Below are 13,970 nucleotides of genomic sequence, written 5' to 3' on the forward strand. Positions count from 1 at the left end.
GTAACACCCAATGTCTTGAGAATTTTGAACTTCATGGGTTGGCATCCTAAACAGTGGTCTAAGCTTTTAACCTCTTGTTGTCTGGAATTTCATTTTGTGGAACAGATGGATTTTAAAACCCCACGGAGCTTTGGCATGGCATATTTTTGACACCTGTGTTGGAGATGGAATGAAAAACAAGCTCCCATCCAGGTTTAGCTGGGAGATCAAATGTCAAGATTTTGTCTTTCTAAAGAGAATGACCAGATCAACAGGACTGGCCAGAGCTGCAGATATGATCCCAAGAGCTGTTTCTTTTTCTTAGTTCTTCACATTGGCATCCTGGATTTTGAACTCTCTGAGATATTTTCGACTTTGGGATTGTGCCCTAATATAAGTCCAAAAGATTGAGAACAGACAGGAACCAAAAAAGTCACCAGCTTATGGTCCTTGTTGTGCTGACAAGGGAACAGCACAGAGTCAGGGCTTGCCTAGAAATCACAGGAGAGCTGGCTCCAGACCAGCTAACCATGCTCCCGTCCACGTGCTTTTTCCGTGGTAGCATCCCAATGCATTTTGCAAATGTGCCCTCCTCACCTTTTTCTTGTTCTTATTCCTTATCCTACCTTTGACATCTTTTTCTGTCTTATCAGAAAAAGCATTTCCCTACTGACCTATGTTACAAGTAGTGGCAATTGACTAGATTTTTCTAAGAAAATGAATAAAATTATTAGCTTTAAGCCCTGCCAGTCTCGTCTTGCTGCACGTATCCAGTGATACATGAGGTGGTGTTGATTCTCGTGGTTTTGACTGAACTGGTTATTTATCAAAACCCTGGCCTCTACTGCAGGACTTCCGGTCTAATGGTGAAGGGGATATATTTCATTGTTTGCTGATCTCCAATGTTTTATACTTTTCTTTTAAACTGGAAAAATATTTTTCTTTTACCCAAAGACAGTGGCTTGGGTTAAGATTTTTGATGTGTTGTCACAGTATAGAAGTTCTATACTTGATTATTTTCTGATGTATAAAATTCTTGTATGTATTTCATTGAATCTGAATTAAGTATTTTGCTTTAGGGAGTTGATCTGAGTATTTTGAAGTGACACTTCTAAGACTGTAAATTTTAATATATTGTCTTTATAGCAAAGCAGTTAGCAAGCGAAAATAAAAGAATATGCCCGTATGTTTTAAATAGAAACTATGGGCTGGCCAAGACTCAGTCCTATTCTGGATATTTCAACATGATAAATTAATTCTCTGCTCTCTACATGAAAGAGTTAGACAGTGGGCACTTAACGTAATTAAATTATTTTTTGCGAGTTTACAAAGAAAGCAGATGAATTGACCATATTTATATTTAATTTCATTTCAAACCCATTGACAACTACACTAATTTTTTCTTAATGTTTCTGTGCTTCCCCCCCTTCAAGTGCTTTTAAGATCAGCCATCCACAAATCAAGACCTTTTATTTTGCAGCTGAAAATGCACAGGAAATGAGTGTGTAAGTAGAGAAAATTGCTAAATCCAATCTTTATGGGAATAGATTACTTTGGTCAGGTGTTCGAATTTTAAGTCTATGTTCATATTAATTCTTGTTTTATTTATTTCTGCTGCTTTAAAAATTAATTTCCTTGGCACTTAAAGTGTTCTTGCTTTCTTCCCTGACTTTGGAAGCGTTTCGGAGAACTACATATATCAAAATGGCTATTTTAGGAAGAAGTAATAAGATTCTTCAGAGGGAACCACTAAATTGAGAAAGGAAAAGACAGAAGTCATTATAAGAAAATGTTACAGTGAGAATCAGCATCACAGCGATAAAGTCTTAAAAGTACTGTGACCGATCTCACAGCTTTTAGAATTCTATGTGAAAAATATCTATAACATTTCTTATGTGCTGTGTGATTATCATCACGATTCCGTGCTTATCACAATTCATGTTCTAGCCTGAAAATTTTGTAAAGTGTCCTTGCCCGGAGTACATCTAACATAACATTTTATATCTCTGACACCATTTCCTGTTTTTTTTTTCTGTTTAAATAAGTGGAATATATGCACTGAGGACTACCAGCCCCAGTCCATCCCCTACTGGTTTAGATTATGCTGTGATCACAATGGCTGCTAATTGAATGAGGCTATATATACTTGAGGTGCTTGAGGCATCAGTGGGCCCTCTATTTAACTTAAGCCCTATTCTCAGAATTCTGTGTTCCTTATTACCTTTACGTAACTAATAAAATGTGTCAGTGGGATACCTACTATATGTCCCATTGCAGCAGATCCTGAGCAAGAGAAATAAAAGAATACATACATAATTCATTCAAAGAGCTTATGGTTTAATCTGTTTTGTTTAGTTATACATAATGATTTTTTGAGCAATCTGCTCTATATAATTTCTCTTCACCGTCTTGATCTAGAAACCTAAAGAAAACTGCTTTTCACCAAACGTTAAGCATACATGCGCGCGCGCGCGCACACACACACGCGCGCACACACACACACACACACACACACACACACACACACACACACACACCCTTCTTTCGGGATATCCCCTGGCAGGCTCATCTAGCTAGAAACATTCTCACCTGTTCCCTAAGCCGCTGCCACAACCTTCAGATGAAGGCAGAATGGCTCTTTATAGACCTTTGGGAAAGCCCATGTTAAATAACAAGGCAAGGAATTGACAAATTAATTCTTTCAGACAAGACTTGTATTTACTTAAATGAAGAGAGACGTTTGTTTCTACCCTCTGATTTTAGCTTTCTCCGCCTAGCTTTCTCAAGTGCCTGAGAAGGAGAAAAGCAGATGCCCACAAGAAGATAAAAAAAACTCACAAAGCTCTTTATTTCTCTTTTTATTTGTATTGGTAACTAAATCCTACTGATTAGCAAGCCTTAGGTGTGTCAGTGGTGTGTGAAAGGCTTAACGTCTTACCCAGCAGTACTTGGAGCCCCATGATACTGAGGGTCAGTCTGGAGCTGAGCCATGGATTAATCCCCAGTGGTCCTTTCTGGCCTCTGGTGGCATTAATAGCCATCAGTGTGGAATCTCTTTGGGCCTCCACGTTAACCCTCTTCTCCCACAAGATTATGCACATGGCATTTAAAGATATTTTTTCCGCAGCGGCACCTGAAGAGCACCCTTTCTTACTGATATGGCCAGTTTAAGCCAGTAAATACTGTAGCTGGGTATTTCTTTGTGAGATGCAGAGAATCTGGGGGAGGGAGTGGAGAATCTGGACGCGTGCGGAGACCAGCGTCCTGTTTTAGAAGTTTGCTTCCTTGGGAAACTGCATTTTTGGGTGGTGACATTTCACTCAGGGACGATGAAGGGAAAGGTAATTATGTTTAATAGAAACGCTGTGTTCTGCAGGGACCCTCAATTTACAAGCACAGGGGTAAGTAATTAGGGTCATGGACGAGTTGGTTTCTAAACCAAGACTGGTTGGTAGCTGCCTTTCTCAGACAGTGTTTGTGGGAAGAACCTTCTTGTTTTGTATATCAATTTCTTAACACTTGTGCTCCTCCAACACATCAAGTTAATATACAACAAACTCCCAGGAAACATCTGTCATCTTCATTTATGTAAATATAAGTCTTTTTGTGCATCCATCTATTTAGCCACAAATAGAAATTTTCTTACTGCCTTGATGTTTTTAAAAAACGTTCTTAGCAAAGGAGATACGGGAAGCCAGTGGGTTCTAGAAGGAAAGCAGTCAAATAAGATTCTAAACAATCACGTTTTCCATAGCAAGTAGCTAATGGCGGCAATTAAAAGGACACGAGTTTTGGGTAAGTGCTGAGAGGAATCTTTATTGTCAATATTCGTGTGTTTTGCCATATTTCTGTGTTTCTGTGTTCTGGAAAGGAACTTAGAAATGCCTTTTCAGGCATTCTGAGCTCAAAACTATTTGTGTCTTGATATGTTAAAAAAATTTATCTTTTTCACTTTTAGATGCTTTTTTTTGGAGGGGGGGAGAGGATCAGTATACAATTATGAAATCCGGTATAAACTAAGAATAGTTTATGTTGGTATTTTAAAAGTGAGCCATTACATTCATTGTGGTTTGCCTGACCAGTTTTTAAAAGTGTACTTTAAAATGTTTCTTTTAGTTAGATGACACCTAAGATATATTCTTGTAAAAAATTCTATAATACAGAAGGATGTAAAGTGAAATCCTTCCCATACCCCCACCTTCACCCTCCAATTCAATTTCTGTCCCCAGGATTAACCACTTTAAACAGTATGACTGACCTATATCTTTCCTGATGCTTTTCTTTGCATACCAATTTGTGTACATGTACAAATATATAGTTTTAAAAGTACATTGAATCTGGCTGATCATATTGTTTTGTACTTGTTTTTTTTTAATTAACAGTGTTAGGATTTTTCCAGGTCATCACAAAGCCTTTATTACCTTCATTTATAACATTGATTTTAATGATGAAATTAGTGCCATACTTTATCCATTTTCCTATTAATAGATGATTATATTGTATCAGTGTTTTTTCTTTTTGCCATTGAAAATCTTACTGAGTTAACATTCTTCAACATCTATTTGTAGTCTTCAGGATAGACATTTATAATTCGAATTGTTGGGTTCAGGGTGTGGATATTTACATTTTGATTAGTATCATCAAATTGCCTGCTTAAAATCGGCTGTCTCAATTTTGATGTTCAACTCAACAAAGGATCAGAATGTTTCCTCCTAAATTCTGGAAATCGATGGCATTTTAAAGTTTTGCCAGTCTGGTGGTGAATATTTTCCTGTGTTTGAATGTGCATTTCCCAAAATACTATTGAGGCTGATAAGTTTTTTCTATTTCTTTATTAGCCATTTATGGTTTTTTTCTGTGATTTACTGTTTTTTTTTGTTTTTTGTTTTTTGGTTTTTTTTTTTTTTTGGTTGTTTATTATTCTATCAGGTCTTGATGAACACTTTGTGGTTCCCGTGGCCTGATCTGGGCCTGTGTATCAGTCTGGTTTTAAGTGGCCATTGAAGAGCTCATGTCTTTCATGGTGTTGAAGGGGCTCTTAAATGAGGCGAAAGTTCAGCTTCCTTCTTATAGAAAGGCCTATTTTATTTGTTTCTAAAAATCAAATTTATATATTTCCTGTTAATAGAAAATAAATATGGCAAGACCATGGCAGATGGAGGGTTGGGTAAGGATTCCTAATTTGTTGAAATTTGCAGACTTGGGAGTGTGTGGTGTTGAGGCAATGGTGGGGGTGTAGCATGCTGAATAGTCACGAGGCAGTACAGGACTAGAAGAAATGAAAGCAAGAGTGAGTCAGTAAGTGCACCACATTCTTGCTGTTATTTCATTGATATTGGTTGACTTAGGCCTCTATCAAGTGCACTGGTTTCTCCAAAAAAGATGTGAATGTAAAATATGGAATACTTTCTAAAAATCTAGGAGACTGGAAACAACTGGGAAATCAATCATATTATCACTACCCTAAAGTAATATTTTTCCTTTAAATAGAAGGTTAGATAGCTAGGAACATACAAAGTTGACCCATTTTGTGACTTTTAAGAATTTGTATCATATAGTATGTTCCTGGGTAACCCCTTGAGATGGACCTCCAGTGGCCTGAAATCATGAGCTAAGTTTGAGTTCCTGAAGGTTTATCTAGTTCTATTTTTATTATTGACGTTTTGTTGAAATTTATTGCCAGTAAAATGATAAGTCGGTAAGAAGATAGGACATGGTCAATTTTTACCTAATATAAAATTTTTCAAGGAATTAGAAATTTCCCCAGCTTAGGAATGCCTGTCAAACTCTGGCCAGATCTTTTACTGAGTAATATAAAAATCCTGGCTTGAAAATGGATCATCTTTTGTTTCTTACTTTATTTTTTTGTGGAATAGAGTTACATTTTAAGAATTATAGAGATGGAACTTTAATGGTCAAGTTAACTAAATTCAGTGCTACAGGTTTTGTTTTTACATTTTTTAATGTTTATTTGTTTTTGAAGGAGAGAGAGACAGAGTGTGAGTGGGGGAGGGGCAGAGAGAGCGAGGGAGACACAGAATCCGAAGCAGGCTCCAGGCTCTGAGCTGTCAGCACGGAGCCTGACATGGGGCTTGAACTCGCGAACTATGAGATCATGACCTGAGCCAAAGATGGAAGATTAACCCACTGAGCCACCCAGGCGCTTGATACGGGTTTTGATGGTTGCTAAAAATTTCAAATGCACAATGGCAAAAGTTATATTTGTTTATATATTTAGAATATTTAATGTAGTTACCCACATTAGTCAGCTGGATAATGGGCCATCTTGTTTCTTGTCTTACAAAGAATGCCCTGTGTAAGGAAAATATTGAGGTTTTAGGTTTCAATGCTAAAGGCTTAAACTGTTTCTGCAAATGTTTAGACTGACTGTAAATTATGACAGTTGCATTATAATGTCTGGCACAAGATGTTCCTTCAGGGTCTAGGAGGAAGGTAGATAGGTAGGGGACCAGTGTCTTTGGTCAAGCATTTATTTGCTATTTGAATTTTAGGTGGTTAAACAAGCTTGGATTAGCTGTAATCCATCATGAAACTGTTACAAAGGATGAAGGTATGTTCTATTTTAAATTTCTGAAAATTTAGCAAGAATATTTGGATGAGATAGAATGGAAATACAATGTCAAGTTCTATGCATAGTCTTGTCCTAATGAAACCTACTTTGGCATTTAAAATCATCTGCAAATTTGTCGAGGCAGACGTATTCACACGAGCTCACCAACATGGAACAGAGCTTCCCATGCTGGCTAAGAATGCTTTTTACACTTCACCCACACGTTAGCAGCTGTAGGCTTCGCTGACATCTCAAACAGCTGCCAATGCAAATGTTTTATTGCCCCACTCACTGAATTCTTACTCAGAGACATGATCTTGTCATGATCTAGATGGATAACTTTCATCCCACTATTTCCTCTCAGATGTTTTAATATTTCCACCAGGTGTGTGCTGAGGCTAATTACTCTAAGTTTGTGCTAGGAACCTGAATGTCAGATGGGGACACAGGCCATATTTTTAGCTCAGTCTGTAGCTCTCTGGGTTCAAAAGCTACAGGAGTTGAAATCTTCTTAATGATGAAATTACTCTTGAATATTGAGAAGAGGGAAGCTGTAGGTGTCAGGGTCACAGAGTTGATACTATTTCTGAAACGCTTAGACCATATAAAATTTGGCAGTTGAAATGCAGGGAGTTGTATCCTTGGATAACAAAAATTACAAAAGCTTAAATTCAGAAATGGGAAAGCGGCAACTTGATTTAAAACAATAAAGAACTACAACATAAGAGTGTGAAATCAGTATCCTAACCATCTCCTTGGTCCTCTTTTCCATGACATAAATACCCATTGTATATTTGAAGTGCGTTTATAAATTGTGAGGAGAAAAATCACTACATGAAAACCTTCTCCTTAATCCTGGTATGTAAGGCCTTCTGTGATACGGCCTCATGCAAACTTTCAGCTTCGATTTTCACCACATCCCTGAGAACTCCATATACTTTTAGCCTGCACCCTCCACGTGGTATTCCCATTACTCTGTGTGCACCATTGATGGTTTACTTATCCAGCCCTTTCTAGCTCATTATGGCTCCCATGATCAAAATTACTCACTACTGATTTTACGCTCTCTTAGTATATGACTCAATGCGTCTTTTGAGGAATTATTGAGGACAGCTATGGCCAGTCCTCTTCCTATGTATTGGACCCTCTTAAGGGCAGAAACCCTAACATGGCTATTCATGTTTTCCCCTCTTATGTAATCCCCTGGCACCAGGTAGCTCAGTAGATGAGTCCTTTCTGAATCGATTGGAATTGCAATAGCCAGATGGAAAAAAACCTCTGCTCATGCATTTTGGAATCGGTGACAACAGTGTTGAAACATTAAGCATTTTCATTTTTGTATAGAATGCTACAGTGAGAGTGAACAGGAAGACCCTGAAATAGCTGTGGAGACACCACCCCCTCCTTACTCTGCGGAGACTTTCGCTCCTTTGGTACGTACCAGCGTGATTAGTCTGTTGGTCACAATGAAATGTGTGGATGTCGTTCCTTCCAGTTGCGTAGAATGTACTTTGACCGGTAAATTTTTAGAATGGGCTAAATTAAAGTGCCTGCCAAAGAGCAAGTACTGTTCTCGGGGTGCTGATCTGGAGCCTTCTCCATAGCACCCCCCAGGTATGACAAACTCAGTGGATTTTTGTGTGACCCACAGATGTGTCATGCTGACAGGACTCATGGTAATGCAAAGGGCTTCTAGGTGATGGGCCAAAGCTTGCAAAGATTTATTTGTTCTGTAATGTTTATTTATACCCTTCTGGTCTTCGGAAAGAAGAAAAGTGCCTGTCCTGGGTGCATGCACTATATCCATGTGAAATGAACATAAAAAGGACGAAGACAGTAGATGAAGAGAAAGCTGGATTCAGAAAGGTATCAGGAGGCCAGGAGTGGGGTCAGTGCATTCAATCTGCACATGGAATGATTCTGTGTATTCACTAGAGAGAAGTTCAAGTTTGATTCTTATCTTTGGAAGCATCCAACATAAGTTCAGGTTATTAATGGATGTTAAGACTATGGCATGTTGCTTTGTATTTGGATGCTCATTGGCATTGTATTGATGGCCCCTAGAAGGATTCAAGCAGGGATCTTTGAGGAGGTTTATTTATGGTTCTTCTAACTATCATGTGGCAGGACTTAAGTAGATGCGTTAAATGTATTTACCCTTCAAATAATCCTGAAAAGTAGTATTTAATCAGCATTTCACTCATTACTAATGAGGCCAAGCATCTCTTCATATCTGTTGGCCTTTTGGATTTTCTGTTTAGTCTGTTAAAATCTTCAGTACAGTTTTAGCTGTCTTACTATTACTATTTTGTATTTATAAAGTTTCTTTATTATTCTATATATTGGTCCTTAGTTAGAAGTAAGGCACATCTCCTTTTCTGCTACATGGCTTTTTTTTTTTTTTTTTACTTTTTGACTCTGTCTCATGGTTTCTTTTCATAGACAGATATTCTTGATTTCAATGTGTCAGGTTTATCCATTATTTCTGTTGTGGTTTGTGCTTTTGTTTCTGATTTTAAAAATTGTTTCCTATTGCTAGGTCATGAGGAAGTAGATATTGTTATCTTCATTTCATGGATGAGGAAACCGAGATTCAGAGAAGTAGAATGACCTGGTCACATTTGCAGTATATGGAGCACCTGAGATGGGAGCCCTGGTCTGTCTAGCTTTATAGCATATGCTCTTTCCACCTTACTACTGCACTTGTCCATCCATGCACCCAAGTAATTATAGGTTCTGATAGATTACAGCCTCTCCTTCACTTGCCAGACCTCTTTTGCCAGAATTTTCTATGTTGTGTGATGAAGTTTTCATCTTTATTTGTATCTTGCCAGTTTCTGGATGTAGGCTATTAAATAGCTTTTAAATAATGACTTCTATGCTTTTCACCTACTGTCAGTGGAGAATTGTGGTCCCTTTTCTAGTTTTTTTGGCTAACAACCAAGTCCAGAAAGAAGTATTTGTTGAATGAGTATGTTTATTAAAATTTCTATGAAATAGGGCTAGCTAAAATTAAGCAAGATATAAATAAATTTAAACTTTGAATCTGGTAAAATTTAGACTGATTTCTGAACTAGACTTACAATATATCCTATGTTAACATATTCATAACTTTTCCTTAGTGTCGTCTTTCTCTTCTTTTAAAATCACTTTCTAAATTTGGAAAAGACTAAATAGATGTGGCTTTCTGGTTTAACAGAGTAGCATGTATATTTGTTTAGTTTCTCTCTGCTTCAGTCTCTCTTCTTTCTGTCTCTGTCTGTCTACCTCTGCCTATTCTGCCTTCTCTCTCTTTCCTATTTTAACCTGTAACACACAATAATTTGGTGGGTCCTCCAACCTTCTCTTCCTGAAATTCTCTCTGCCTCCTACTGTCCCCCCCACATACGACTCTGACATGATTTATTTCAGTTCTAAAATACTGTGATTTTCATTTTTATAGTGGCACACTAGCATCACAGATTACTAAGAGCATTGTCAACCATCTAGAACTCGCCTTGATGAAAGTAAAAACAACCAGATTGTCTTCGTAGATGAGGGATCAGGACTCCATTGCATTACACAATGATGGTCTTGATGTTATAGTAGAAGCTCAGAGAATGCTTGTTTCAAAACAAAGAAATGAAGGGGTGCAGAGGGGGCTGCCAGAAAGTGAGGTCGTTGAAGTGGGAAGTCTTTAGAATTTTCTGAGTCATCAATCAAATAGTATTTCTTACAGTTTTAAGTTGAGCATTTTCTGGAAGGCCACTAAGGCGAACATTTTTTTTTTATGAAGAAATGTATTGGAAATAGATAAATGTTGAACAGTTAGATTTTATTTTCCTTAGAAACAGAATATGTTCCTCCTGTTCACATATTTTCCAGGCAGATTTTGTTTTTGTTTCCTCTTGTTTCTGAAAAACAGACATGCAAGACACTTGGTTAAAATTCCATTTAAGCTTTTTATTTAAACAGATGAAAATTCAAAAATTTCATGGTAACTTTGATCCAGAGCATGGATCAACTCATTTTGTTTTGGCTCAGTCTGGCATAGGCTAGCCATGACTGAGTTAATATAAGCCACGGTGGAAAAACTTTTTTCTCTAAGTTCTTGCTTTAAAAAAAATATTTTGGGTAGTGAACTTTCATTTTGGAATGATGACTCAAAAGTGTAAAATAATACTTTCCTGGAAAATTATCTCCCAAAATTAGACTCTTGAATTAAAAATTTAATTCAGTGTCCAATAATTCTAATTGCTTGCTGCAAACAGTAAGATTTCAGCACCAGACCAATTTGGACCTGTGCTTCTAATGGGTGGGACCACATTCCACAAGACAGTAAAGAACACTTCGGGATTGTCCCTGAGTGAACAAGAGGTTTCTGTTTCTGTTGCTTCTCCTTGAGAAGACTTCACAGGATGGATAGGCATCCATCCAGAGAAATGAGAAATGGGGACCTTTTGACAGGCTTACTAAAAAAACTGAAAATAGATGGGACTCTGTAGATTTCATTTAGGAAGATGCTTTGTAGAAATCAGTATCCACGATTCCTTGAGATTTATGATTCCTTGAAACCCACAAAAGGGCAGAAAAGGAATTGACTTCATTCATTTTTTAAACTCAATAAGGTTGTAAGTTACAAAGTGACTTAAGAGCTTAACCATCATTAAAACTTTGTTATACATATTTTTCCTCTAAGTTTAATTATTAAAAGCATTGGTAACCTAACCTATGCTTATATGCTTATTCATTCATTTAACAAATTTTGTTGAGAGTCACTGTTCTAAATACTTGGGACATGAGTGAATAAAAAAGACAATGATTTATTTCTTCATGGAGTCAAACTTTTAGTTGAGAGAAACTGCTAAGAAATAGTCAACATAATAAGTAAATTATCTGCTGTGTCAGTAGAAGTGGAGCATGGTGGATGAGGGGAGATAAGAGTGCTGGAAGTTGGGCTGTGTTGTGAATAGAACAGCCAGGATAGGCCTGAGTGAGAGCTGAGGTTTGAGCAAAACCACAGAAACGTGGTGTGAGAGGCAGCCAGGTGTTCGGGGAAGGAGTCTTCCAAGCAAAGATCTCCTTGGTGCATAGGTGGCAGCGCATGGAAGTCAGTGTCCCTGGAGCAGGGATAGCAGGAAGTAAGGTTGGAGGGTAGTGGTGGCCGTACCATGCAGGGCCAGTTAAGGACTTTGATGCTTTGGGTTACTTAGGGAGCCTTTGGGAGTTTTGAGCAGAGGAGTGATGTGATCAGTTTCCATCTTAAAAGGACCACTCGGGCTACTGTGTGGGGGCAGACTCCAGGAGGCAGGGTGTAGGATAGAAGCAAAGAAAAGGGAGGATTGCAGTGGTCTAGTGTGAGAGACGGTGGTGATGCAGGTCATGGCATAATTGAAAAATGGAATGGGTGGATTTTGAACTTGGCAGACCACCCAATAGGTGGATCAGATAGGCGGAAAAACGGAGAGGATAAATGTTTATCTTCAACTTCAAACAGCTTCAAACAGCTCCTGCAGATTATTTTAACATGAGGGTCCTCACGTTTGATGCTTTTTCGAAGTACAATTCCTTTTGCTCCAAATGATGAGAAAAAAAATCTAAAGCAAACCAAAGAAGCAGTGAGTAAAAACAAACCCTGTAAACTGCGGCTTCTTGGTCAGTGGCAGAAGAAGAAGTCAAAGATTAGACACTGAAAGGGGTTAAGTCAGTTTTAAAAACTCACACTTAATCTTGGTAGGATGAATCTCGCACAGTTGTTTACAAAACGTCACTTGATCTTTCGCTGCATGTACTCTATAAAATAATAGAAATGCTTGCAAGTGAGATCGTTGTATGAAAAGTTATCAGTGACTTCAAAAACAAGCCAGGTAAAGGTAGAAAGAAAAGTCGTCCTCTCTCCTGAAGATACAGTTATCGCAAGCTCTCTGGTTGACCATTTAACTGACTTCAAGACTTCTGAAGTTAGCGTTTGCATCTCTGCTTCAGCAGTCTAATTCAGGCGCCTCCTCTGGCGGTCCCTCACAAGGCATGGGGCTGCCCCTGACGCCTTACATTCCCACGGCTGCTACCCTCATTGGGGCCTGGAGTAGCTCCTGCCCGAGTCATAGAGCGGGCTATTTTTCTTCCTTGTCTCTAATGTCCCCCTCCTCTTAAAAACCACTTCCAAATTAGTCTTCCCAAAGCGCAGTTCTGATGGTCTTGATTCACCTGCACAGGACCTTCCAGTGACTCTTCATGGCTTATCAAATTAATTCTCCACTTGTTGGCATGGCATTTAAGGCCCTTGGGTTTACCTCAGGCTGCCATTCCAGTCTTGTTGCTGATTCCTCCTTTGTCAGCAGCCCAGTAAACTGCCCGCTGTCTCCCCAGAACTTTCCAGACTTTCCTCCTCTTGCGCCGTATTGATAAACTTTCTCTGCTTGTGGGAACTGTTTCTCCCACCCCATTCCACTTTCTCCCATTCAAATATGACTTCCCTCAGTAAAGCTTCCCTGGTCCTCTAAATCAGGTTAATCTTGCCCTCTTCTGAACTCTTTATGTTCCTAGTGCATTTTTTTTTGGAGGGAAGAGGCACCTTTTTTCATAACACATATTTGAAGTGAAATAAATATTTTTTTATTGGACCGATAAACGGGCAAGTGGGTGATTGTAACTTCATCCACGTTCTCTGCAGATTTGTTACTCTACAGATATTTCCCAATGTGAATTAGAACATCCCTACTTTACACGTCTCTAGCACTTTCACATGGCTTTGAGGAGGATGGTTTCATTAGACTTTCACATTCTGCATTTAACAAATGAGGAAGCCGAAGAGAAATAAATAGAACTGTCACAGGTAGCCTTTGCAAGCTGAAGTTCACCTTTTATTAAGAATATCCTTTCCTGTTATCCCATGTGCTCCTTGTGATGAATCTGAGTCAGGCAGGCAGGCAGCTAATGCATTTTTGTGTGTGTGTCGACCATGTACGAGGTACTGTTGCAGATAAGGGAATGCTGGATTGAACTAGACTGTATCTTTTCCCCAGAGCATCTTAAGTTCTAAGTTGAGGAAGAGGCACAATAAACTTGTGATTCAGACAAATAGTCTTGAGTAACGATAAATACTATGAAGAAGCTAAAATGGGGTGATGTGTTAGAGAGTGACTGGAGTCAAGTTGGGAGGGCATTGCTTTGCCTGTGACAATCAGGGAAAAGCCTGCTGATGTTTGAACTGACACCAAAATGGTGAGAAGGAAGCAGCCAACCAGAAGTCCACAGAGAGGGCCTCTCAGGCAGAAGGCACCTGTTCTCAAGGGATAGAAAGAAAGTTGATGGGACTGGACGGGGAGGTGGAAGGAGATGTCGCTGGGGGGCGGGGTAGATAGGGAGTCCACATAGGCCTTCTCAGCCATAATGAAGACTGTGGCTATTTTTCTACTTGTGATGGGCAGTTCTTAGAGGA

The 13,970-nt window shown here is 38.7% G+C and overlaps 1 protein-coding gene across 10 annotated transcripts in view; it reads left to right on the top strand.

Moving 5' to 3' along the window:
• IPCEF1 (interaction protein for cytohesin exchange factors 1) overlaps positions 1-13,970 on the top strand; it is a 181,093-nt gene that overhangs the window by 130,886 nt on the left and 36,237 nt on the right. For all 10 annotated transcript variants that reach the window (XM_053222064.1, XM_053222067.1, XM_053222063.1 and 7 more), the window contains 3 exons: positions 1,413-1,484; positions 6,492-6,550; positions 7,895-7,983. In XM_053222064.1, the coding sequence (XP_053078039.1) occupies positions 1,413-1,484; positions 6,492-6,550; positions 7,895-7,983 (220 nt within the window). The remainder of the gene's footprint in view (positions 1-1,412; positions 1,485-6,491; positions 6,551-7,894; positions 7,984-13,970) is intronic.

Source organism: Acinonyx jubatus, chromosome B2 (genome assembly GCF_027475565.1).
Source record: "Acinonyx jubatus isolate Ajub_Pintada_27869175 chromosome B2, VMU_Ajub_asm_v1.0, whole genome shotgun sequence".
NCBI lineage: Eukaryota > Metazoa > Chordata > Mammalia > Carnivora > Felidae > Acinonyx > Acinonyx jubatus.